Source organism: Balaenoptera ricei, chromosome 11 (genome assembly GCF_028023285.1).
Source record: "Balaenoptera ricei isolate mBalRic1 chromosome 11, mBalRic1.hap2, whole genome shotgun sequence".
In the NCBI taxonomy this organism is placed as follows: Eukaryota; Metazoa; Chordata; class Mammalia; order Artiodactyla; family Balaenopteridae; genus Balaenoptera; species Balaenoptera ricei.
Genome location: NC_082649.1, coordinates 88,043,849 through 88,068,781, shown reverse-complemented (window position 1 = coordinate 88,068,781; position 24,933 = coordinate 88,043,849). Strand labels below are relative to the sequence as shown.

The window sequence follows — 24,933 nt, the reverse complement described above, 5'->3', positions numbered from 1 at the left end:
AATGCCCCACAGTCTATAAACAGGAAAGTGCAACCAAAAAGGATTGAGTGAATTGCCCTGGATCACAGAGCTTGAATGTGGCAGAGCTGGAATTTGAATGTAGGGAGTTCAACGCCAAAGCCAAGAATGGCTTGTGGCAGGAAAATATTTACTTGGCCCTAAGGGGAAATAATATAAATGTGAGGTAAGAGGTTAACTGAAATTCAGACACAGTACTTAGCCAGTGCTGGGCTCCCTTCTTTAAGCCTGTGCTTCTGAGGGAGGGCTTTCTGTGGCTTCAAGGAGATTTGGTGGAGGAGGCAGGCACCATGACCTGAAGCAGCATCACCACGGACGAGTACCCAGAACGATGAAGGGCAGACAGCAGGCCAGGGGCGGGCCCACCCACACCAGGGCTTATGTACGTGAGCAGACCCCATGAGCCCTGAGGCCCTGAGAGCTCTGCACGGGAAATGAAGGCGCCCTGTAGGGGTTCATCCTTCTTCCCTGACCCCCAGCTCTCACGTGTAGTAACTTCAGTCAACCTTCCCTGGAGCTTTGCTCTGTGATAACCGGTGCAGCCAGCCTGCTTACAAAAGAGAGAGTTTTGTGGCATCTTGGTAGGGTGAGACTTCCAGACTTCTGAGTGGGAACTTAAACTAATGGAAGAATGATACACATTTTAAAAACTTCGTCTTTCTCATAGTATATTGATCCATGCCCTCAAATTTAAGTGAGAATTGTGATAACCAACTTTGGTCATTATTTTCAATTTGTTTCACTCCACAGAATCAAACCTCCACAGAGATGAGATGCTAATTGTTACTGACTCATATGAACTTGACTGAATTCAAATGTGTCTTTTCTCTAGGACTGGTGGCTTGATCAAGTTTAATGCTGTATTCTTTTTAATTAATTAATTACTTTATTTATTTATTTATTTTTGGCTGTGTTGGGTTTTCGTTTCTGTGCGAGGGCTTTCTCTAGTTGTGGCAAGCGGGGGCCACTCTTCATCGCGGTGTGCGGGCCTCTCACTATCGTGGCCTCTCTTGTTGCGGAGCGCAGTCTCAGTAGTTGTGGCTCATGGGCCTAGTTGCTCCGCGGCATGTGGGATCTTCCCAGACCAGGGCTCGAACCCGCGTCCCCTGCATTGGCAGGCAGATTCTCAACCGCTGCACCACCAGGGAAGCCCAATGCTGTATTTTTTTAACCAGTCCTGCAGAGGTCGTCAAGTACCCACTATATGTCAGGCACTGTTCTAGGTGCCAGGTGAATAAAAGCAACATGGTTTGTTCCTCAGAAGGGGACTCTGAGACCAAAAGCCTTGTGGAAATGACTTCCTAAGGCAGTGTTCCCAGGAAAGAGGGGTGAGGAAGGGAGGGGTGTGTGGGGCTAGAGCAATGAAAGGAAGGAGGCAAGCCAGGTGGTGCCGTCAGGCAAAGCCCCGCCTCAACCTGCCCCTGCAGGGTGCTCTGGAGTATAAAGGACACCTCTGAGTTTTTCCTGACTCAAGGTAAGGGAGCTGGGCTTCCATAGTCCTGCGTTAGCAGGTCATTGGCTCCAGGTCACCCCACGGGGAAGGAGACATTCCGGCACTCCTGGCTCCATGCACAGGTAGAACTCCCTTCCAGTAGCCTGAGAGGAGCTCCACCATTCACAGCAAAGGGAGGAAAGCACAGAAACGGTACAAGTGATGCCAGGGTGGGTGGGCAGAGCCTCAGCAAGGCGGCTACCTTCTCCTTACAAAGTGTATCATCTAGTGGGGGGCTGAGACAGACCGAGAGCAGGAAACCAGATAAAAATTGTTGTCAAACATGATAAGTGCTGCATAGGAAATGAACAGAGTGCTCTATTAGAGACTAACGGATGAGTACCTAGTTGGGCTGGTTACCCGAGGCGGACATTCTCAGCCTGTCGGCACTCTTTACCCTCGGCTCCCCCCGCCTCTCCCCGGGCTGTTGGTGGAGCAGCCATCCTGCCACCATGCGGGGACATGCATGAGGACCACGGTGCTAAGGATAACTGAGCGGAAGGGGGAGGAAGCCCCTGTCTCTGATGGCATCATGGATCCAGTCCACCAGCCCTGGACAGCCATCTCCACATTCTTTTAAGTGAGGAGAACAAGACCCCCACTGGTGAAGCCAGAGGAAGTTGGATTTTTCTGTTATATGCAGCTGAATTTAGTCCTAAGCAGCTTTCAAGCCTTGGCGGAGAGTTGACCTCAGAGAGGTGAAGTGCAATTTCACAGGAAGGAAGAAACAGAGAATAAGTACAAAAGGGGGTCAAAAGTCTTCTCAAACAGGTACAGGGTTCCTATGACACTTGGACACGGGGCCAACAAAATAAGTAAAAAGACAGGGTTTATTATCTTTGCGGAAGTCTTTACCTGCAGTAATGGGTTCATTTAAATCAGGGTTTGTCAACCTCGGCATTATTCACATTTGGGGCTGGATCATTCTTTGCTGCGGGGGCTGTCTTGTGTGTTGTAGGACTTTTTTTTATATGTATATAAATTTATTTATTTATTTTTGGCTGCGTTGGGTCTTCGTTGCTGCGTGTGGGCTTTCTCTAGCTGCAGCGAGCGGGGGCTACTCTTCGTTGCGGTGCGTGGGCTTCTCATGGTGGTGGCTTCTCTTATTGCGGAGCACGGGCTCTAGGCGTGTGGGCTTCAGTAGTTGTGGCGCACGGGCTCAGTAGTTGTGGCGCACGGGCTTAGTTGCTTCAGGGCATGTGGGATCTTCCAGGACCAGGGCTCGAACCCGTGTCCCCTGCATTGGCAGGTGCATTCTCAACCACTGTGCCACCAGGAAAGTCCTGTTGTAAGACGTTTACCAGCATCCCTGACCTCTACCAACTAGAGGCCAGGTGCACCCCCTCCCCCAAGTTCTGACAACAAAAATATCTCCAGACATTGCTAATATATCCTGCGGGGCAAAATCGCCCCCGGTTGCAAAGCACTGGTGATGTGACCTTTTTCATTCAAAAAGCCATTTTTAAATCTATAAGTTTTATCTTAATTATCTACCAAGTTTATAATTAATGATAAATTATATCCAAACTACAAGAGAGTGGTGAAGAAAATAATCTTCTTTTGGTCCTGTAGACCGACCTTCTTTTAAGTAAACATTGAAAACAAAATCTGCAATTACATATACACACGCACACACACACACATATACACACACATACATATGTACATACATATCAATATATACATACATATACATACATATGTAATCTATACAGATATACACACATATATATACACACATGTATATATACACACGTATATGTGTACATATATATGTACAAATCACAGAAGAAACTCGCTCTAAGTGTACTTTAGGTAAGTCATTTCTCACTGTATATCTCAGTTTCCACATCTACAAATGGAGAAACTTATGTAAGATAAGTCATGTAAGATATCTTATGTAGTGAGCTTGTGCAAGATAGCTCAGAAGTATTTTTCTCTTTTAAAATTAGAATTATTCCATGATTCACTGAAAAAATTTCTGAGTTACCCTGGACCTTAACCAGTGATTCAGTTTACAAAAGTGGGATTTGCTTGCAAATTTTAGGTAAATAGGTCTATAGAATGAAGCATACTGTTTTTCTTTCCAAAAGTCTTGTTGAGAAATGTAATTATTTGAAGGTAGAAGAATCATCGTTGATGTATGTATTTTAAAATTCTGCAAAGTGATTGTGCCATCATTGATTCAAGGTCAGACTGGACATCGTTATCTTCTGGAAGCATTCATGATCAGGTTCTTTGCATTCTTTTACAACTGGCCACAGTCAAAGGGAATATGTCAAGAAAAGGTCAGAAAATGCTGAGGTGAATCCATTTGCAGAGAAGAAAGAAACGGAGGGGGCTACTTCCATGGCTTCTAAGAGAAACAAAGAGAAAAATGTGAAAAATGAAAACTAGTTCACAGTGGCAAACAAAATGAACTAGTCTATAAATATTTCATAATTTTAGCCCCATAAAGTCTCATTGTTTGGTGGTTATCTTTATTATGAGTAATCATGGGTTGCTTTGTGTTTGTTTCTAGCTTTTTCTGCTGATCTCTGTACCATCCGTCTCTGAAATAGCACCCACCAATTTCTTTTTCATTTACCTCATTCTGGTATAGAGAGAATATATGTAGTCATCAAGTAGGAAGTTAGAGACATTCTATCCAATTTAAACGTATAAAGTACATTTTTAGAGTCAAGGAGTATGGTCTATAAAAATGAAAAGCCAAAGATAAAGACTTTGGTAATGTCTTCCTTTAGAAATAGAATAATTTTGGAGATAGCGTCTGTTTTCCCAAGAGGTCGAGAAGGTTCTCATAGGAGCAGTTACGTTGCTTCCTGTGTCTTGGGAAGGTGCGTATAGCTCATCAGTAGCTGAGACGTGTACAAAGTATTCCTCTTGGCTCAGAAGTGGGGCACCCGTCTCTTGCCTTTACCTGTGCATATCCATCCTCTCTTCCTTTGTTACCATCACCTTTATCTTCCTTAGGAGAACCACCTGTTTCTCACCTTAAGTTCAAGTGGTCTGGTGGGACTACCCTCACACGTGTACCATCATCACCCCACCACCCCCATATCACAAGCCTGTGCAACAATGCAGTCCGTCCCTGTGGCTATAGTGATGGGTTCAGAGCTGAACACCTAACCCAGAATGGTCCACCGAGACTCAACCCTGGGATCTCTGTTGGAATTATTGGAGAGGAAGGTTTAGCCCCTGCTTTCGGTAAATGAGAAACAGAGACGGTGTCAGCCTGGAGCTGCAGGGGCCACCTCGTTCAAGAGAGCCCGACAGAGGAGACCAACTCAACCCAAAACATGACGAAGACCAGCCTGGACCCACCCCTGGTCCTTCCACTTTCTAGAGTACATAAAATCTTTCTCTTTGCTTAAGCCAGCATGAATGGGGTTTCATTAGTACTTGCAACTTAAAGCTTCCTGAGGAATTCAGAAGTCAAGTTCTGTAGAACCTGGAACTGAATAAGAACTGAGAGATGCTTGTGAAATGAAGTGGAAGAAGAGCCCATGTTTGTTTAGGGATCTGTACATCACTGGCAGAACTACAAAACACAAGCTAGGAAGTGGTTAACAAAAAAATCAGGGTGTGCATTTGGGGAGGGACACACAGGGGCTTCAGAAGCACATGCGGTGTTCAAATGCTGAAGCTGAATGATGGCCACACAGGCCCTTGGTTTATTAGTATTTTTTAATGTACATATATATTTTATACTTTTATGTTTAGATTCTATGTTTCCATTTTTCTGAAGTTAAGAAACTTGCACAAAGCCACAGGGCTTACAAGTGGGGTAATATTACTCCTTAGCTCGCAGGGTTGGGAGGATTAAATGAGACAAAGCAAGTAAGGCTTTAGAATCACGCATGACACATGAGAAGCGCTCGAGATGTTAGATGTTGGTCTAATAATAACTGTTTGGGGATGTTGGGAGGATTATAGAAGGTAGTACATACTAAACACTTAGCACAATCTCTGGCATCTAGTAAGTGCTTATTTTAATATTTGCTATTATCACTTTTATCAGAGCTGGTTCATATGTTTTCCTGACAGACACATCTTCCATAGAAGTGGGTCATCCATGGTATTTGTGGGCTGTGTATTTTTCTTCTGCCATCAGGCTCTCGTAGCTTAAGACATTTTGCTCAAAAAGGATATGGGTAGAGATATTGGTACATTTTTTGAATTCTTGTCCAGCCTTATGTTTCAAACATCTTCACAGCAGTGTAGAAAAATTGTAATTTGTGTCTGTATCATACGAAGCAGTAGTCACGAGCCACGTGTGGCTATTTAAATTTAAGTTAAATTGAAAATTTCATTCCTCACTTGCACCAGCCACATTTCAAGTGCTTTGTAAGCATATGTGACTAGTCGTACTGTCCTGGACTGCATGGATATGGGATATTTCCATCACTGGGGAAAGCTCTATTGGACTGCACTGTGCTGTATCGGGAGTGATTAAAACCAGAACTGGAAAAGCCCCAAACCCTCCATTTGCAGAACTGGGAGGGGAGGCATTTTGGGGGGAAGGCTTCCTGGCTGTGTCCCAAAAGAGGTCACAAGTTGACCTCACCTTGATTCACTGATGATCGTCCAAGGTCTCCCTGGACCTTGCAGACTCAGAGCCTGACCTATCCGCACCTCCAGAGAGGGAGCAGGGCACTTGTGATAACCAGGTCTCCTTGGTGTGGGTCATGAAGTCAGAATGCCAATCTGTTGATGTAGGATGTAAACCCTCACTGCCCAAGGACCAGCGCTCAGGCCCTCTGGCTCCCAGAGTCTCTCCTCCCCTGTTCAAGCAGAGGGCTGCAGGGATCCAGAGTGAGAGCAAGGGCAGTGGCTTGTGTGGTCTGAATGTGCTTTTTGCCAAGTTTAAGGGAGACCTGCCTGTCACTGGAGACAGACAGGCACATTCTCAGGCCGGGCGCCCTCAGGAATGATGATGGTCAGCATTGCTGAACTGTACTCTGGGGCTGTTCCTTTTCTTTTTTCCTTCCTTCCTTCCTTCCTTCCTTCCTTCCTTCCTTCCTTCCTTCCTTCCTCCTTCCTTCCCTCCCTCCCTCCCTTCCTTTTCTTCTTCCTTTCTTTTAACACCTTGTTTTGAAATAATTTTAGACTCACGAGACATTGCAAAAATAATGCAAAGGGTTCCCTACTACCCTTCACCCACTTCCCCCAACAATAGCATCTTAAATAATCAGAGTCCATTGTCGAGACCAGGACACTGAGGCTGGCGTGTTACCCTTTGCTTCTGATAATAGCAAATGTTTTATTGGGTCCTTGCAGTGCATCAGGCATATGGTTTATTTCTCGTAACCACCTTCTACTGCAAGTATTATTATTATTAGCTTCATTTTATTGATAAGAGGACTGAAGCTCTGAGAACTTCACTATCTTTCCCAAGGCTAGTCAGGTCGGAAGTGGCAGAGCTGGGACTGGACTTCATCAAGTCTGACTGCAGAGCAAACACTCTTTAAATACAAATCAATGTTAAAAAACTTGAACAAGCAGGCCTCAAAGGTCAGACCGGAAAGCCTTTTTACCTTTCACAGCCTACGTCTCTGAGTTGATTCAGTATCTTTAAATCTGCCCTGCCTCAGGAGGGGAAAAGGGGAGCTGTTGACTAGAGCCCCCAAATTTTGACAGCACATTACTAAACCCAAAATTTGCCCCAACTTTTAATAAATGTATAATGACATTTAATAAAAGTAAATAATAGCATTCAAAATATAAAGTGTACTGCAGGGTAGTTGTACATTTCAGGCTCTTTGACTTCACAAGCTCACCAGTTGATACTCCATGACTCATTATAATTGGGACATACATCCAAAAGTTAAAAAAAAACCAAAACACTAGAGGCCTAACACTAGAGGAAAACAGAAAAATTCAAAACACATTTAGTAAATAGGTAAATAATAATACAGAAGGATATGCAATGGTAATAGCTGACATTTTCAAAGACTCTTATATATGCCAGGCACTGTGCTAGGCACATAGATATTTAGATATGTCACTTCCTTTTTTTCTTACTCTGTGACATTAGCATCGTTATCATCTTTGTAATATAATAGCTAACAAACAAAGATTGGGGGCGTACTGTATGCCACGCAATCTGCTAAACACTTTACATGGTCTCACTTAATACTTTCAGTTCTTCTTGTTACTACCTACCAGTCATTTCCTACCTATTAGGTAGGTATAAGGATGCTCATAGCTTACATTTATTGAGCTCTTACAGTGATGCAGTTGATGGATCACATGTATTCCTTATTTCATTTAATTCTCATAGCAAGCCTCTGAGGAGGGAGCCATCATTATCCCCATTTTACAGATGAGGAAGCTGAGGCTCAGAGACATGAAGTAAAAGAGAGCAGGTGAAGGAGCCCTGATTCAGACGTAGACGTGTCTCTCAAGTGGTCGGGGGCTACACTCCACATGCTCTCAGATTTTAGAAGAGAAAGTTAAAGGTTGACTGCCGTCCTTTGGAAGGGAGACCATGCACAGCTTTGACCTTGAAGAGTGAATAAGTAGCAAGACAGGAGAGGGACCACCCTGCAGGAGTGAAGGCGGAAGCAGGGATGCTGATGGACGTTCCTGGCTTGTGTGACTCCAGGAAGGAAACCTGCTTGCTTAGAATTCAAAGGTGAGACTACTGAACAGGAAGGCTGGGTTCAAATCACAGGGAATCTTCCATGCTTTTCAGAGGAGTGTGGTCTTAATGAGATGAGCTCTTCGTTTAGGAAACAGTTTAGGGCTTTGAACATGGTAGTGGTGAAACTGGCTCCACAAAGAACCATCTGGTAGCAACATGCAGTGGTTGCTGGTTCTCACTGCACTTTTCTCCCTACAGGCATATAGCAGGGCCTCTGGTGAATAAAATTGCCTCTGCTTTCCCTTCACAGTTCCCACTGCCCTCTCTGCATATAAAAGAAAGGAAATCAGGAAGAATTTCATCTGACAGGATTCTGATCAAAACTTGGCTGTTCCACTAGAAAAAAAAAATTGAAATCTACTCTTTTACACAAACAGTGTATCGGAGATCAATGTACAAATCAGACTGGCAATTAATTAATTTAAAAATAACAGCTGGAAGCACTTGGTGCTGGGATAAAATTTGGGGGTTTTCATCAGCTTTGAGGACTGTGAGCCCCTCAGACAAGGCGGGGTTCTGGAGCCCCACCCACTGTACAAGGAAAACGCTTTGAAGCACCCATAACTCATCTGACCACACTCCCTGTCTGCTCCTCCATCTCCACCTGTTATGATGGCGGTCTGTTAAACAGCCCAACCCAGGAGAAAACGGGGGGGAGATTGCGGTAATGAGATCATAAAAGCGCCATTACTATGGATCATTGCTATGGCTTGGAAATACTTTCGTTATGGTGAATTGCATCTATCAACTCAAAAACATCTTAGAAGTAAACAAGTGAGTTACCAATTTACCACCTAGGATTCTCCAAGTGAGAGTTTATCCCACCAAAAGTAATTTTCCAACAAACACCCTCCCCCCATCAGCCCATGCTATCCTTTTTGCAAATTCATGGAACAAATGTTGAATATACTTATGTATACATTTAGCAAACCCAAACTCTGCCAAACTGGGTGAAGGGCAAGTGACACCAGTGGATAGAGAACCAGGGTGCTTTAACATGAATGCACAATTTGCTGGCCATCTCTCTTACTGTAGGAACGATAGTACCAATGACTGCCATGACTCAACCTACAGGGCAGGAATATCTACAACATAGTCTCCTGTTTTTGGAAAATGTGTTTATAACTGCTTTGTCGATGGGTACCCATACCTCAAAGAGGTGCATGTGTAGTCAAAAAACGAAATAAAACAAAACAAAGCACCCTGAACTAGGAAGCAAGAGAAGCATGCCCTACTCCCAGCTCTGTCTCCTTTTTCCTATGAGATGAAATCTTTTGGATTCTCAGTTTCCTCGTCTATAAAGCAAGTTAGATGAATCAGAGTAACTGAACATTCCTTGTATTTGATTGATGAGCTCATCTAAGACTGTCTACATATTCAAAACACTTATTCTAAAGTTAGTGGATTTTTTGTTAAGGCTGGCATGTGGTCAAGATAGGGGATTTAGATTTGCCTAAAATTTTATCTCTGATACGTGGGAAAAGGGCTCTATCCCCACATGTTTTGGAAATGCTCTGTTGCACCATGTTGGGCTGGTATCTTTTTGCAGGACTTCTCAGGGCCTTTAATGTGTTGATATGAATTGTGAGTCCTTAAGAAGTCTCCAAAATCATTTGATCATAAAGCTCAGTATTTTTCTAAGAAGGAACACTCACAGGCAAATGCTGTGTTAGAGCCCTCAGCCTCCAACCTTAAGCTCACTCTGCTGACCTTTCTGCCTAAAAATACAAGCAGGATGCCTTTGATAGGCTTCCTGTGAGACCAGAGGTACCAGTCTTGTCTTAGAACTCTGACAAATGAAACTGCAGAACAGAAATGTTGATTGCCTCTTTCCTTTTTAAAAAAAAATAATAGCTCTTCTGAATCTGTTTTTTAGGGAACCCTCTGGAAAAATTCCCCCTAAACACAAAGTCCAGAATTGTACCTGTTATCTGCCATTTTGTTTTTAAGTCTTGATCTCTTATTTGAGAGAGAAGAGGTTTTAAGATGAGTTTGAGGAAAATTCATAGCATAGTGATTGCTTCTTCTGGTTATTGGTACCTAAATTTTTTATGGCAATATTTAAGTAAAGCATATAAATGGGAAGGGAAGCTATAATATTGAAGTTTTGGGCATCAAACCAACTTGGGTTGAAACCCAGCTCTACTACTTAGAAGTTACTGTGATTCCATGTAACATAATTATTGTCTCCAAATCTCACTTCCCTTGTCTGTAAAATGGGGAATGTGATAGCTGCCCCATAGGGTAACTGCGGCTATTATAGAAGATGTATTGAGAATTACTGAGTGCCATCCATATGCAAAGCATGGAGAGAGCTGGCTTTACGTTTAGGAATGAAGACTGTGTTAAACTGGTTTGTGCCTAAAACTCCTCTACCTAAGATTGGTTCAAGATGGCAGAGTAGAAGGACATGTGCTTCCTCTTGCAAGAGCACCGGAATCACAACTAACTGCTGAACAATCATTGACAGGAAGACACTGGAACTCACCAGAAAAGATACTCCACATCCAAAGACAAAGGAGAAGCCGCAATGAGATGGTAGGAGGGGCGCAATCACAATAAAATCAAATCCCGTAACTGCTAGGTGGGTGACTCATAAACTGGAGAACACTTTTACCACAGAAGTCCACCCACTGGAGTGAAGGTTCTGAGCTCCACGTCAGGCTTCCTAACCTGGGGGTCCGGCAATGGGAGGAGGAATTCCCAGAGAATCAGACTTTGAAGGCTAGCAGGATTTGACTGCAGGACTTTGACAGGACTAGGGGAAACAGAGACTCCACTCTTGGAGGGCACACACAAAGTAGTGTGTGCATCAGGACCCAGGGGGGAGGAGCAGTGACCCCATAGGAGACTGAACCAGACCTACCTGCTGGTGTTGGAGGGTCTCCTGCAGAGGCAGGGGGTGGCTGTGGCTCACTGCAGGGATAGGGACACTGGCAGCAGAAGTTCTGGGAAGTACTCCTCGGCATGAGCCCCTTGGAGTCCACCATTAGCCCCACCAAAGATCCTCTAGGCCCCAGTGCTGGGTTGCCTCAGGCCAAACAACCAACAGGGAGAGAACCCAGCCCCACCCATCAGCAGACAAGTGGATTAAAGTTTTACTGAGCTCTTCCCACCATAGCAACACCCAGCTCTACCCACCACAAGTCCCTCCCATCAGGGAGCTTGCACAAGCCTCTTAGATAGCCTCATCTAACAGAGGACAGACAGCAGAAACAAGAAGAACTACAATCCTTCAGCCTGTGGAATGAAAACCACATTCACAGAGAGATAGACAAAATGAAAAGGCAGAGGACCATGTACCAGATGAAGGAACAAGATAAAACCCCAGAAAAACAAGGACATGAAGTGGAGATAGGCAACCTTCCAGAAAAAGAATTCAGAATAAGGATAGTGAAGATGATCCAGGACCTTGGAAAAAGAATGGAGGCAAAGATCGAGAATATGCAAGAAATGTTTCACAAAGACCTAGAAAAATTAAAGAACAAGCACCTAGAAGAATTAAAGAACAAACAAACAGAGATGAACAATCCCATAACTGAAATGAAAAATACACTAGAAGGAATCAATAGCAGAATAACTGAGGCAGAAGAACGGATAAATGACCTGGAAGACAGAATGGTGGAAATCACTGCCACAGAACAGAGTAAAGAAAAAGGAAGGAAAAGAAATGAAGACAGCCTAAGAGACTTCTGGGACAACATTAAATGGAACAACATTCACATTATAGGGGTCCCAGGAGGAGAAGAGAGAGAGAAAGGACCCAAAAAAATATTTGAAGAGATTATAGTTGAAAACTTCCCTAATATGGGAAAGGAAATAGCCACCCAAGTCCAGGAAGCACAGAGAGTCCCAGGCAGGATAAACCCAAGGAGAAACATGCCGAAACACATACTAATCAAATTGACAAAAATTAAAGACAAAGAAAAATTATTAAAAGCAACAAGGGAAAAATGACAACACACAAGGGAACTCCCATAAGGTTAATAGCTGATTTCTCAGCAGAAACTCTACAAGCCAGAAGGGAGTGGCACGATATATTTAAAGTGATGAAAGGGCAGAATCTACAACCAAGATTACTCTGCACAGCAAGGATCTCATTCAGATTTGACGGAGAAATGAAAAGCTTTAAAGACAAGCAAAAGCTAAGAGAATCCAACACCACCAAACCAGCTGTACAACAAATGCTAAAGGAACTTCTCTAAGTGGGAAACACAAGAGAAGAAAAGGACCTACCAAAAAAACCCCGCAACAGTTAAGAAAATGGTAATAGGAACATACGTATCAATAATTACCTTAAATGTGAATGGATTAAATGTCCAACTAAAAGACACAGGCTTGCTGAATGGATACAAAAACAAGACCCATATATATGCTGTCTACAAGAGACCCACTTCAGACCTAGGGACACATACAAACTGAAAGTGAGGAGATGGAAAAAGATATTCCATGCAAATGGAAATCAAAAGAAAGCTGGAGTAGCAATACTCATATCAGATAAAAGAGACTTTAAAATAAAGAACATTACAAGAGACAAGGAAGGACACTACATAATGATCAAGAGATCAATTCAAGAAGAAGATGTAACAATTATAAATATATATGCACCCACCATAGGAGCACCTCAATACATAAGGCAAATGCTAACAGCTATCAAAGAGGAAATCGACAGTAACACAATAATAGTGGGGGACTTTAACATCTCACTTACACCAATGGACAGATCATCCAGATAGAAAATTAATAAGGAAACACAAGCTTGAAATGACACAACAGACCAGATAGATTGAATTGATATTTATAGGACATTCCATCCAAAAACAGCAGATTACATTTTCTTTTCAAGTGCACACGGAACATTCTCCCGGATAGATCACATCTTGGGTCACAAATCAATTTTGTGACCCTCAGTAAATTTAAGAAAATTGGAATCATATCAAGCATCTTTTCTGACCACAACGTTATGAAATTAGAAATAAATCACAGGGAAAAAAACGTAAAAAACACAAATGCATGGAGGCTAAACAATACGTTACCAAATAACCAAGAGATCACTGAAGAAATCAAAGAGGAAATCAAAAAATACCTAGAGACAAATGACAACAAAAACACGGCGATCCAAAACCTATGGGATGCAGCAAAAGCAGTTCTAAGAGGGAAGTTTATAGCTATACAAGCCTACCTCAAGAAAAAAGAAAAATCTCAAATAAACAATGTAACCTTACACCTAAAGGAACTAGAGAAAGAAGAACAAACAAAATGCAAAGTTAGTAGAAGGAAAGAAATCATAAAGATGAGAGCAGAAATAAACAGAAACAAAGAAAACAATAGCAAAGATCAATAAAACTAAAAGCTGGTTCTTTGAGAAGATAAACAAAATTGATAAACCTTTAGCCAGACTCATCAAGAAAAAGAGGGAGAGGACTCAAATCAATAAAATTAGAAATGAAGAAGAAGTTACAACGGACACTGCAGAAATACAAAGCATCCTAAGAGACTACTACAAGCAACTGTGTGCCAATAAAATGGAGAACCTGGAAGAAATGGACAAATTTTTAGAAAGGTATAACCTTCCAAGACTGAACCAGGAAGGATCAGAAAATATGAACAGACCAATCACAAGTAATGAAACTGAAACTGTGATTAAAAATCTTCCAACAAACAAAAGTCCAGGACCAGATGGCTTCACAGGTGAATTCTGTCAAACATTTAGAGAAGAGCTAACACCCATCCTTCTCAAACTCTGTCAAAAAATTGCAGAGGAAGGAACACTCCCAAACTCATTCTATGAGGTCACCATCACCCTGATACCAAAACCAGACAAAGATACTACAAAAAAAGAAAATTACAGACCAATATCACTGATGAATATAGATGCAGAAATTCTCAACAAAATATTAGCAAATAGAATCCAACAACACATTAAAAGGATCATACACCATGATCAAGTGGGATTTATCCCAGGTATGCAAGCGTTCTTCAATATACGCAAATCAATTGATGTGATACACCATATTAACAAACTGAAGAATAAAAACCGTATGATCATCTCAACAGATACAGAAAAATCTTTTGACAAAATTCAACACCCATTTATGATAAAAACTCTCCAGAAAGTGGGCATAGAGGGAACCTATCTCAACATAATAAAGGCCATATATGACAAACCCCCAGCAAACATCATTCTTAATGGTGAAAAAATGAAAGCATTTCCTCTAAGCTCAGGAACGAGACAAGGGTGTCCGCTCTCACCACTATTATTCAACATAGTTTTGGAAGTCCTGGCCACGGCAATCAAAGAAGCAAAAGAAATAAAAGCAATACAAATTGGAAAAGAAGAAGTAAAACTGTCACTGTCTGCAGATGACATGATACTATACATAGAGAATCCTAAAGATGCAATCAGAAAACTACTAGAGCTAATCAATGAATTTGGCAAAGTTGCAGGATACAAAATTAATGCACAGAAATCTCTGGCATTCTTATACACTAACAATGAAAGATCAGAAAGAGAAATTAAGGAAATAATTCCATTCACCACTGCAAAAAAAGAATAAAATACCCAGGAAGAAACCTACCTAAGGAGGTAAAAGACCTGTACTCAGAAAACTATAAGACATTGATGAAAGAAATCAAAGATGACACAAACAGATGGAGAGATATACCATGTTCTTGGATTGGAAGAATCAGTATTGTGAAAAAGACTACCCTACACAAAGCAATCTACAAATTCAATGCAATCCCTATCAAATTACCAATGGCATTTTTTACAGAACGAGAACAAAAAATCTTAAAATTTGTATGCAGACACAAAAGACCCTGAATAGCCAAATAATCTTGAGGGAAAGTGGAGCTGGAGGAATCAGACTCCCTGACTTCAGACTATCCTACAAAACTACAGTAATGAAGACAATATGGTACTCACAGAAAAACAAATATAGATCAATGGAACAGGATAGAAAGCCCAGAGATAAACCCACACACCTGTGGTCAACTAATCTATGACAAAGGAGACAAGGATATACAATGGAGAAAAGACCGTCTCTTTAGTAAGTGGTGCTGGGAGAACTGGACAGTTACATGTAAAAGAATGAAATTAGAATACTCCCTAACACCATACACAAAAATAAACTCAAAATGGATTAAAGACCTAAATGTAAGACCAGACACTATAAAACTCTTAGAGGAGAACATAGGAAGAACACTCTTTGACATAAATCACAGCAAGATCTTTTTTGACCCACCTCCTAGAGAAATGGAAATAAAAACAAAAATAAACAAATGGGACCTAATGAAAGTTAAAAGGTTTTGCCTAGCAAAGGAAACTATAAAGAAGACAAAAAGACAACCCTCAGAATGGAGAAAATATTTGCAAACGAATCAACAGGCAAAGGATTACTCTCCAAAATATATAGACAGCTCATGCAGCTCAATATTAAAAAAACAAACAACCCAATCAAATAATGGCCAGAAGACCTAAACAGACATTTCTCCAAAGAAGATATACAGATTGCCAAGAGGCACATGAAAAGCTGCTCAACATCACTAATTATTAGAGAAATGCAAATCAAAACTACAATGAGGTATCACCTCACACCAGTTAGACTGGACATCATCAGAAAATCTACAAACCACAAATGCTGGAGAGGGTGTGGAGAAAAGGGAACCCTCTTGCACTGTTTGTGGGAATGTACATTGATACAGCCACTATGGAGAACAGTATAGAGGTTCCTTAAAAAACTAAAAATAGAATTACCATATGACCCAGCAATCCCACTCCTGGGCATAGACCCAGAGAAACCATAATTCAAAAAGACACATGCACCCCAATGTTTGTTGCAGCACTATTCACAATAGCCAGGTTATGGAAGCAGCCTAAATGCCCATCAACAGACGAATGGATAAAGAAGATGTGATACGTGTATACAATGGAATATTACTAAGCCATAAAAAGGAATGAAACTGAGTCATTTGCAGACATGTGGATGGACCTAGAGACTGTCCTACAGAGTGAAGTAAGTCAGAAAGAGAAAAACAAATATTGTATATTAACGCATATATGTGGAATCTACAAAAATGGTAGAGATGAACCAGTTTGCAAGCAGAAATAGAGACACAGATGTAGAGAACAAACCTATGGACACCAAGGAGGGAAGTGGGGGTGGATAAATTAGGAGATTGGGGTTGACATGTATACACTAATATGTATAAAATAGATAAGTAATAAGAAACTGCTGCATAAAAAATAAATAAAATTCAAAAAAAATGTCCTCTACCCAGATGCCTTATTATTTCACATCCTTTCCCTCAGAAGAAAAATAAATATGATTCACATTTAGGGGAGAAAAACAAATTGCTAAATGAAATTTAGTGTGGGGTAATGAATAAATGTTGATCTAGAATAATAAAGAAGTAATGACCTAGCTCTGTCTTTTATCTTTAAAAAAAAACTCTTTACTCTATGAGACTTTCTCTTTCACTCTGGAAAGTTACCAAATATGCTACAGATGTGCATAACGATCCCTCCCTTTTGATGAAATACATGATATATAAGCTTTAGCCTTAGGCCCCTCTTCAAGCTAAAAATGAATTTTAAAGACATTCAGCATTATAATGAATAAAACCTAAATCTTTTAGAAGCAAATGATCATCCTGACCCCTCATATTATTTCAAATGTATTCTATACTAATTGTTTTAAGAAAACTCTTTCTCCTGGATTAATATTTCAACTATTTAAAAATAGGTTAACTTTATTGTACATTATCACTTGAATAGACCAAATAATTTTAGTGCCTCCGTAGACAATTGGCTTTCAAATTGAAGCATAGTGATTTATTTTTAAAAATAAAGAGAAATCATCAGCATTGAAATAGATTAAAATAGATGTCTTACTTAGAATTGTAAAAGCAATTCCATTTTTCTTATGTCACATTTAAAGCATGGTTATTATTTTTTAAAGATATTTCAGTCTGATATTATGGGTTTATTAACAAGAAAAGCCACCGTGTAATAGTACAATGATAAAGGATGAAGGGTGAAAAAACAAGCAGAATACCTATTTTACTTTTTTTGAATGCATCTCAATGAAAATCATTTACACAAAGAAAAATGGGAACAGCTATTAAATTATCAGGCCCACCTATTATGCTGTGATAATTAGAAGTCATACGAAGATGATACAAAAAAAAGTAAGTTGTCAAGCAAGTTGGAATCACTTTTAAAAGTAGAACTTCATGTACAAGAGTAATGAAAGTGCTCTTCGTTTATATACGTGAGAAAAGGTTTCAGGCTCCCAGTTCAAGATGGCAGACCAAACACACATTTATTGCCCTTCTACCTCAAGTTCTACCGACAAATATATATTGAGCACCTACTATGTAACAGGCAACTGAGATGAAATTACATCTAACAAGGTGAACATGGTAGGGGTCCATCAGGAAGCTAGCACTTGGGGAAAATTCCCAAACTCAGGAAGCAGATGAATTAAACTGAAAAACCAGAGAGATCATCAAAAGTACAGCCCATAACAAGCCCAGGACAATATGGTGGTAATGAATTTGCCCTAAAATAAAAGAAAAAGGAAGAGAAATAAATTTGCCCTGAGGACCCGTAGAGAAACTCCAGACTCCTCTTCTTTATGACCTAAAGCAGGAGTCAGCAGGATCTATAAAGGACCAGATAACAAATGTTTTTAGCTTTGTGGGCCATACAATCTTCCTCTCAAAAGCACTCCACTCTTCCCTTGTAGTCTAAAAGCAGTCACAGACAACACAAAATCGTGGTGTAGCTGTGTTCCAATAAAACATTATTTACGAAAACAGGTAGTAGATCACAGTTTGCCAACCCCTGGCTATATTGTGTGAAATGGACAAATAAAAAATAATTTAAAGGGAATATATCTGGCCCGAATTTTATCTCCAGCCCAGCCTCTTCTCTGCACCCCAGGCCTGTCTGGCTGCCCTTCCCCACATCCAGGTAATTTCCTGCACCCCAGCATACCTGTCGTTGATCAGTTATACAAGGTGAATCCTGGTGGTGAATCTTGACCTTTCCTTTTCCACTGTTTATCTCGATCAATAGGAGGCTCTGCCTGTTCACTGCTTGAGTGAATCAGTTCACTTCTCTCCCTCTTTCCTGCCAATAACAGTAGCAGAAGCCCCTTGGACCACTACAGTAGCCTCCCATCAGATGCATCTTCTTCCACCCATCCATCCATCCATCCATCCGTCCATCCATCTACCCGCCCACCCACCCGTCCATCCAATCTCTTCTCCACATTTTCAGTAATTTGTTCACCAAATGTTTATCGAGTGCCTGCCATGTGCCAGCCACTCTTCCAGGCACTGGACTTAAATTGGTGAACAAAAGATATTTTTTAAAAATCCCCAATTTTGTGGAGCTTCTATTCCGGTAATGTGTGAGGGGGGCGGAGCAAGACAGTAAATATAATATATAAGTAAATAACAGCGCCAGAAGGTGTTAAGTGCCAGAGGAGAAAGCAAAATGTGAAAAGGAGTAGAGTGAGGGGCATCTGGGGAGCTGAGGCAGTTGCACGTTTATCAGGGTGGTTGGGAGAAGCCTCTGAGGTCAGGGTGGAAGGAGGGAGGGATTCAGTCATGTTCCTATCTGTTGTGGGGAAGAGCAGTCCTGACAAAGAGAAGTTTCAGAACAAAGTTCCCAGTGTGGGGGCCTGCCTGTGTGTTTTGGAGCCTCCAGGAGGCTGGTATGGCTGGAGTGGAAGAGCTGAGGCAGCTGGAGGGATGATAGGATGTAGAGGGCAAGGGTGAGACCAGGGGGCCAGTAAGGAGGCGATGCTAGTAATCCAGGCTGGAGATGATCATGGCTTCAAATGAGAAGAGTGGCCCTGACAGAGGGAAAAGTGGTCGGATTCCAGATGGATTGGACAGGGGGTGTGGGAGAAAGAGAAGGTCAAGGGTGGCTCCAAGGTCATCCTCAGAAGGTTGGAGTTGCCTTCACCCAAAGAGGTTCGGGGTAGGGGCACGAGGAGTTTGGTACTGGAGAAGGGTCTCCTTTTCAAAAGCTACTTGCGTCATGCCTGGTCCATCCTTAATGTTTTCTCTCTTCTCCAGCCATAGTAAGACTAAGATCCTCAGCGTGCCCTACAAAAGGCTCTGTATTGGGTCCCTACCACTGCTCTGGCTTCACATTTGTACCAGACTTCCCTTTAGACTCATTCTTTGGGCAACACTGGCCTCTCTTCAGCTCCTTGAACATGGATGCTCTTTCCAGTCTCCAGTACAAGCAATTCCCCTGCCTGGAATAATGCCCAGCCACCCCGCATTCCCGCTGCCCTCATTTATCTCAATTAAATCCTGTTCAAGCTTCAGATCTCAGCTTTGACACCATTACCTTAAGGAAACCTCCAGGTCTCCCCACATGCTCTCTCCTAGTGCTCTACCTGTTTCCTATAATTACATAATTGTATGATTATTTGATTCATGTCCTTCTTCCCACTAGACTGTAAAATCCCAGGGGGCTGGATTCACATGCTTTGCTCACCACTGTACCTCCAGTGCCTTACACAATATCTGCGTATAGTAAGTACTTAGTAGATGTCTGTTGAATAAATGAATTTCAGTTTACCACCCACCTAAAAGAAAATAGTTTTTACATTTACTTTTTTTTCAGAGTCTTTGTACAATTCTAGTATAGGGAATACCGAACTGGGAAAAAAACAAAGGAAAGAATACATTATCATTTATAATAATAACTAGTATCCTTCAAAGTTCATTAAGCTTATTACCAAGTCCAAAGTTGTACTGCTCGCCGCACAACAGGTCAATAAATCAAGAGACGCGTTGTTAGGGCAAGGAACAGTGACTTTATTCAGAAAGCCAGCAAACCGCGAAGATGGTGGACTTGTATCCCAAAGAACCCTCTTGCCTGAGTTAGAATTCAGGCTTCTTTTATACTAAAAGGGGAGGGAGTAAAGTCAAACATCTCCTGGTTCCGGTCAGACTCCAGAGGGGATGTGTTAATTTCTTCCTCCTTGCAGTCATTCACGGGTGGGCCTGGTCAGGATGTTCCCTGAGAGCTAAACAAAGGTATTTCAGCTTAATGCTCATTACCTGGCAGGCAGGGTTCCCAGAGAAGGGCCATCATGGATAATTTAAGCTTATAGGCAACATCCCTTTAGTGATGAACTTGTAATAGAATACAAAGGTTCTTCCCTATTACGTGCTCATTAAGGAGTCCAAGCCATGCATGACTTCTTTCCTGTAAAATATGGTGCTGCTCCCCGGATTTCTGGTTCTCCTCAGAAACCAGAGTGTATTACAGACTTGCATTGTCTGTCACCTTGAAGACAGACTAAGTCCTTTGACTTCTTCTTGGCCATTAAAACGTGAGCAGAAGTGACAGGTGTCAATTCCAGGCAGAGGCATTCGAGAGCTGGTGTGCAACCCTCCAGCTCCATTCACCTGGATTAGTTTCCTGTGGCTGCCATGAGAAATTACCACCACTGGGGGGCTTAAAACAACAAAAACTTAATCTCTCACAGTTTTGGAGGCTAAAAATCCAAAATCAAGGTGTCAACAAGGCCATGCTTCTTCTGCTTCTTTGGAAGGCTCTTTGGAAGGCTCTAGGGAAGAAACTTTCCTTGACTCTTCCACGTTCTGGTGGTTGTTGGCAATCCTTGGGGCTCCTTGGCTTGTAGATGCATCACTCCAATCTCTGCCTCCATCTTCACTTAGCCTTCTCTTTGTGTGTCTTTGTGCCCAAGTATCCCTCTTCTTTCTCTTATAAGGACACCAGTCATTGGATTTAGGCCCACCCTAATTCGGTAGGACCTCGTCTTAAATTGATTACATCTGCAAAGGACCCTACTTCCAAATAGGGTCATATTTACAGGTACTGTGGGGTAAGAACTTGAAAACTGCTTTCGGTGGGGACATAATTTAACCCATTAACACCACCCTACACTGGCAATCATGAAGCACATGTTGAGATGGAGGCTTCGTCAGCCTGAGTCCCAGAGTGACTGTAATGAGAGGTTTGTATCTCCTAGTTCACCTCATTTCAGTCACATGTCCCCTGAGTAGAGTGGCAGGCTGAATCAACGGCCCCAGGTAAAGCATGTATCCCTCTAGCTTTTTGATGACTGTATTTAATTGATTCATGTAAATTAAATGTGTCCACACTGTATATCTCTTTCTTGTAACCCGTCTCCAGACTATCCTCCATGGGATATATTCTCAGTGATCATCAGTTCCTGAGGGCCTGCCACATGCCTATGTGCCAAGAGGGGTGTGTGCTAAATTAGACACAAGGATCCTTATCCCAATGAGTGTATAATCTAGTCTGGTGAGCAAGACAGAAAAAACTATCAGTGTTGGCTGACATTATCAGAGGACACCAAAGGAAGAGACTTAATAAGAGGCAGTGCTTAACAGGGCTCCCCGTATGTTTTAAGGACGGTGCTAAGTACTTTAAGGTATTATAATCTTTAAACCCCGTGGAGGTTGTATACCTTGAGGTTGGTATTTTTTATCCATTTTACAACTAAGAAAACAGAGGCTTAAAAAGATTTAAGCAACTTGTCCGCTGGTCACTGAGAATTCCAATCCAGGTCAGTCTGATTCACAAACCTGGGGTCTGTGGACTTTCCTGTACTGCCCCTTTCAATTCAGCTGAGCCTTGATGGTCTGCTAGAACACGGGAGGCTACACTCTGAACTACACAAAGTTTGCTTCTCCTTCTATAGTTATCCCACGGCTGCATTGATCATGTGGCACAATTAACAGTAAGGAAGAGAACAGAATAGTTAAACTACTCATCAATTTCTATTTCAGTAATGGCCTTCCTAGCTGATATTTGTGAACTAATTAAACTCAACCTTTCATCTTTCTAAGATGGTACTAACTTTCAGACTTCAATTTTATAACTTGGCCATGGATGCAAAGATCTGTCATATCAGAGGCCTTCATTTCTCATCTAAAGCATTAAAACAATTAAAAGAAACAGCAGGATCAAAAGAATCAATATGAAACCAAACCAACCCTATTGTTAAGTGTTTCCAACCTTGTTTCAAAACAGCCTTATGAGGATTGTTTTCCAAACAGCAATGTATGAAGCCATCTACTTTTGAAAACTGATTTTCCTATGAATACGTATCCGGTTTTCTATGCTTGGAGAAGCAGGGAATACCCAAGCTGGCGTTCAGTAGTAACACATATGAAATAGACCATTAAAAAAAAAAGTTGTAGGAATGTTAAAATCCATGTTGACTGGTTTTTACGTTTACCCGGCAGCATTCCAATGCTAGCATTGGCATGGAGACTGGAAAAGGAAACTTTCCACCAATCTGTCACTTGCTACTGTTCCCACTTATTTTACTGTGAATCCAATTTTAACAGTTTTTTAAAACATAAAAAAAAAAAGTTTGATGCTTTTTTGCTTTCTCTTTAAAGACGTTTCTCAAACATAAAAACACGCATGAAAAAGCTTTTTAAAATCAAAGATCTAGTTTTCTAAATACTCAGCTGTTTTCATTTGGATAATTGCCTGTTTGTTTGTTTGTTTTGTTTTGTTTTGTTTTTACACGTTTAGTCTGAATGCTTTGCCATGGGGGAGCCCCACAGACTGAAAGTAACTTTGTCCCCACTCTCCTCACTGCATTTATTACAGAGACTGGAAGACGCATCTGCTTTTCAACAGTTTGTGGTCCTTTTGAGACCAGGGAAAGCTGAGGTTTCAGGAAGAAAGTTGGGCTTCCCAAAACTTCAGTGGCAGCAAGTTTGGTGTGGTCACACCTAGGTATTCTTGAAATCAATTTCGTTGAGGAAGAACAGTCTGAGATTCTTGGAGCTAGGCTCGAGGTCACAGGTGGAAGGCAAATCTGTCACTGGTCCTCTCGTAGGTGGCCTAGAACCCAGTAGGCACTCAAGTCATGTTGACACGAATGAACGAATCCCAGTACCGCCGTATTGCATCTTATAAAGACTGAAGGGTGATTATCTTGGGCTAGAAAGTAAAAGAGAGAGCTGCCTACCTAGAGCTTAAGGGGCCTCAGGCTGGCATCCGAAGCCTGGCGATCTCATTCCGCTTTGGCATCATTCTGAACTGCTCTGCCTGAAGCTGGCGCGATGTTAAAGAGAGGAAATGCATGCGAGGAAAATCAGAGAGCAGAGGGTCGGGAACAGATGTGAGCAGAAAGGAACAGCATTTGAAATGAAAGAAAGAAATTGGCCTCCCACAGCTGGAAGGACAGACCCCCTCAGTGTCGTCAGGGATGTGGGATAATTTTGCCCTCCCTTTGTTCTTCCCCCCCCTCCCCCCCCCCCGTCTTCCACGTTCCCAGGGTGTTTGTTTGATGTCTTTTTCTGTTCGGTTACTGGACCCTAAGGACGGACACAGGGGCAGTAGGTGACATACAAAAATGAACGAATTGAGCGGCTCTTATCACCTCCCTTGCTCCCCCCGTGTGTCCACAGCGCCTAGCACGTAGTAGGCGCTCCCTAAACATCTGGAGAGCAAATGAGCTGCAAGTTTGCGGCGCTGAGCACGTGGAACTGGGGAAACCAGGACAGCAGAGGAGGGTGTCCCCGACCACAAAAGCCATGCGGGCGCGTGCGGAAGGCAGCGGCGGGCGCTGCCTGCGTGGCGCCCGGGGCGGGGGCGCGGGGGCCCGCGGCAGCACATGCGCGGGGGGGCACGCGGGCCGGGTCGGGCCGGGTGGGCGCGGGAGGTGCGCCCGCGCCGTGGCCCCCGCGCGTGCGGCTGCCCGGGCGGCGGCGTGAGTCACGGCGGGACTCGCCTTTATAGCCGCCGGCAGGCTCGCGCGAGACGCCCGCCCGCCCGCTGCTCCGCGCTCCAGCCCGCGCGCCCCCAACGGCCCCCCAACCGCCGCCCAGGCCCGAGGGCGCCATGAGTAGCCCGCGCTGCGCCCCGCTGCTGCTCCTGCTGCTTCTGCCGCCGCTGCTGCCCAAGCCCCCCGCGGGGGACGCCGCCGTCATCACCGGGGTAAGCGGCCCCCGGTGCACCTGTCCGCCCGGGATGCGCGCCCGCCTCGCGCGCGCCCGAGAGGCACCGGGTGGGGGACGGGGGGGGGGGCGACCGCCACGGGGAGGCGGGGGCCACCGGGAGGGTCATCCCGGGCGGGGACTCCTGCTCCAGTCGCCCTTTGGCGCACTTGGAAAAGTGCCCTGCTCCCAAAGCCGCGGACGGCCAGGACATCGGGCGCTCCCTGGAAGAAAAAGTGACCACAGTCTCACCTCACCACCTTCATCACCACCTTCTCCCGCTTGCTTCCCCCTCTCTCCTCGTGTTTGGTCTGTTTTTCTCTTAAGCTGAAAGAAGTTTCTTTTCGCGGTTTTCTCAAGCACTTTCCCCAGACATTCCAGCCCCTATCCTTAAAATTTTAGTGTCCTGAAATGCAGAGGGGCAAGCCCAGTACCCCCAGATCCCGGGAGCCTTAATTCTGTAGTCAAGGAGTTTGCTCCCCGAAGCATCCTCCGCAAAAACGCTTGGAAATAACTTGGTCCGAGGACATATGTGCACTTTGAAAAGCAATGTGGACGCTGCCTTCTGGGTTCCAGGTTTTTTGCTTTGTTTGTTTTTGTTTTTCCAGCGTCCCGAGGTTCTCCCTGTAAAAGTTTTCCACTTCCAGTTATTGATAAAGCACCTCCAGTGCTCCGGCTTAATTATGGAATAGGTTGCCATGTAGATGTTGCAGTTTAGAGAGATGTCTTCATCATTTGTAGAAGTAGGAACTAGTTCAGTTCTCTTCTGCGTCCACCAACAATTTTCTTTGTGTGG

At 43.0% G+C, this 24,933-nt stretch overlaps 1 protein-coding gene across 3 annotated transcripts in view; it reads left to right on the top strand.

Annotated features, from left to right (window-relative positions):
* Positions 1-24,933, top strand: part of PROK2 (prokineticin 2) — a 411,215-nt gene that overhangs the window by 372,949 nt on the left and 13,333 nt on the right. For 2 of the 3 annotated variants that reach the window (XM_059940189.1, XM_059940188.1), the window contains exon 1: positions 24,043-24,138. The exons of the other annotated variant lie outside the window; for it this stretch is intronic. In XM_059940189.1, the coding sequence (XP_059796172.1) occupies positions 24,043-24,138 (96 nt within the window). Of the gene's footprint in view, positions 1-24,042; positions 24,139-24,933 lie in introns of those variants that run through there. 3 annotated transcript variants of the gene reach the window in all.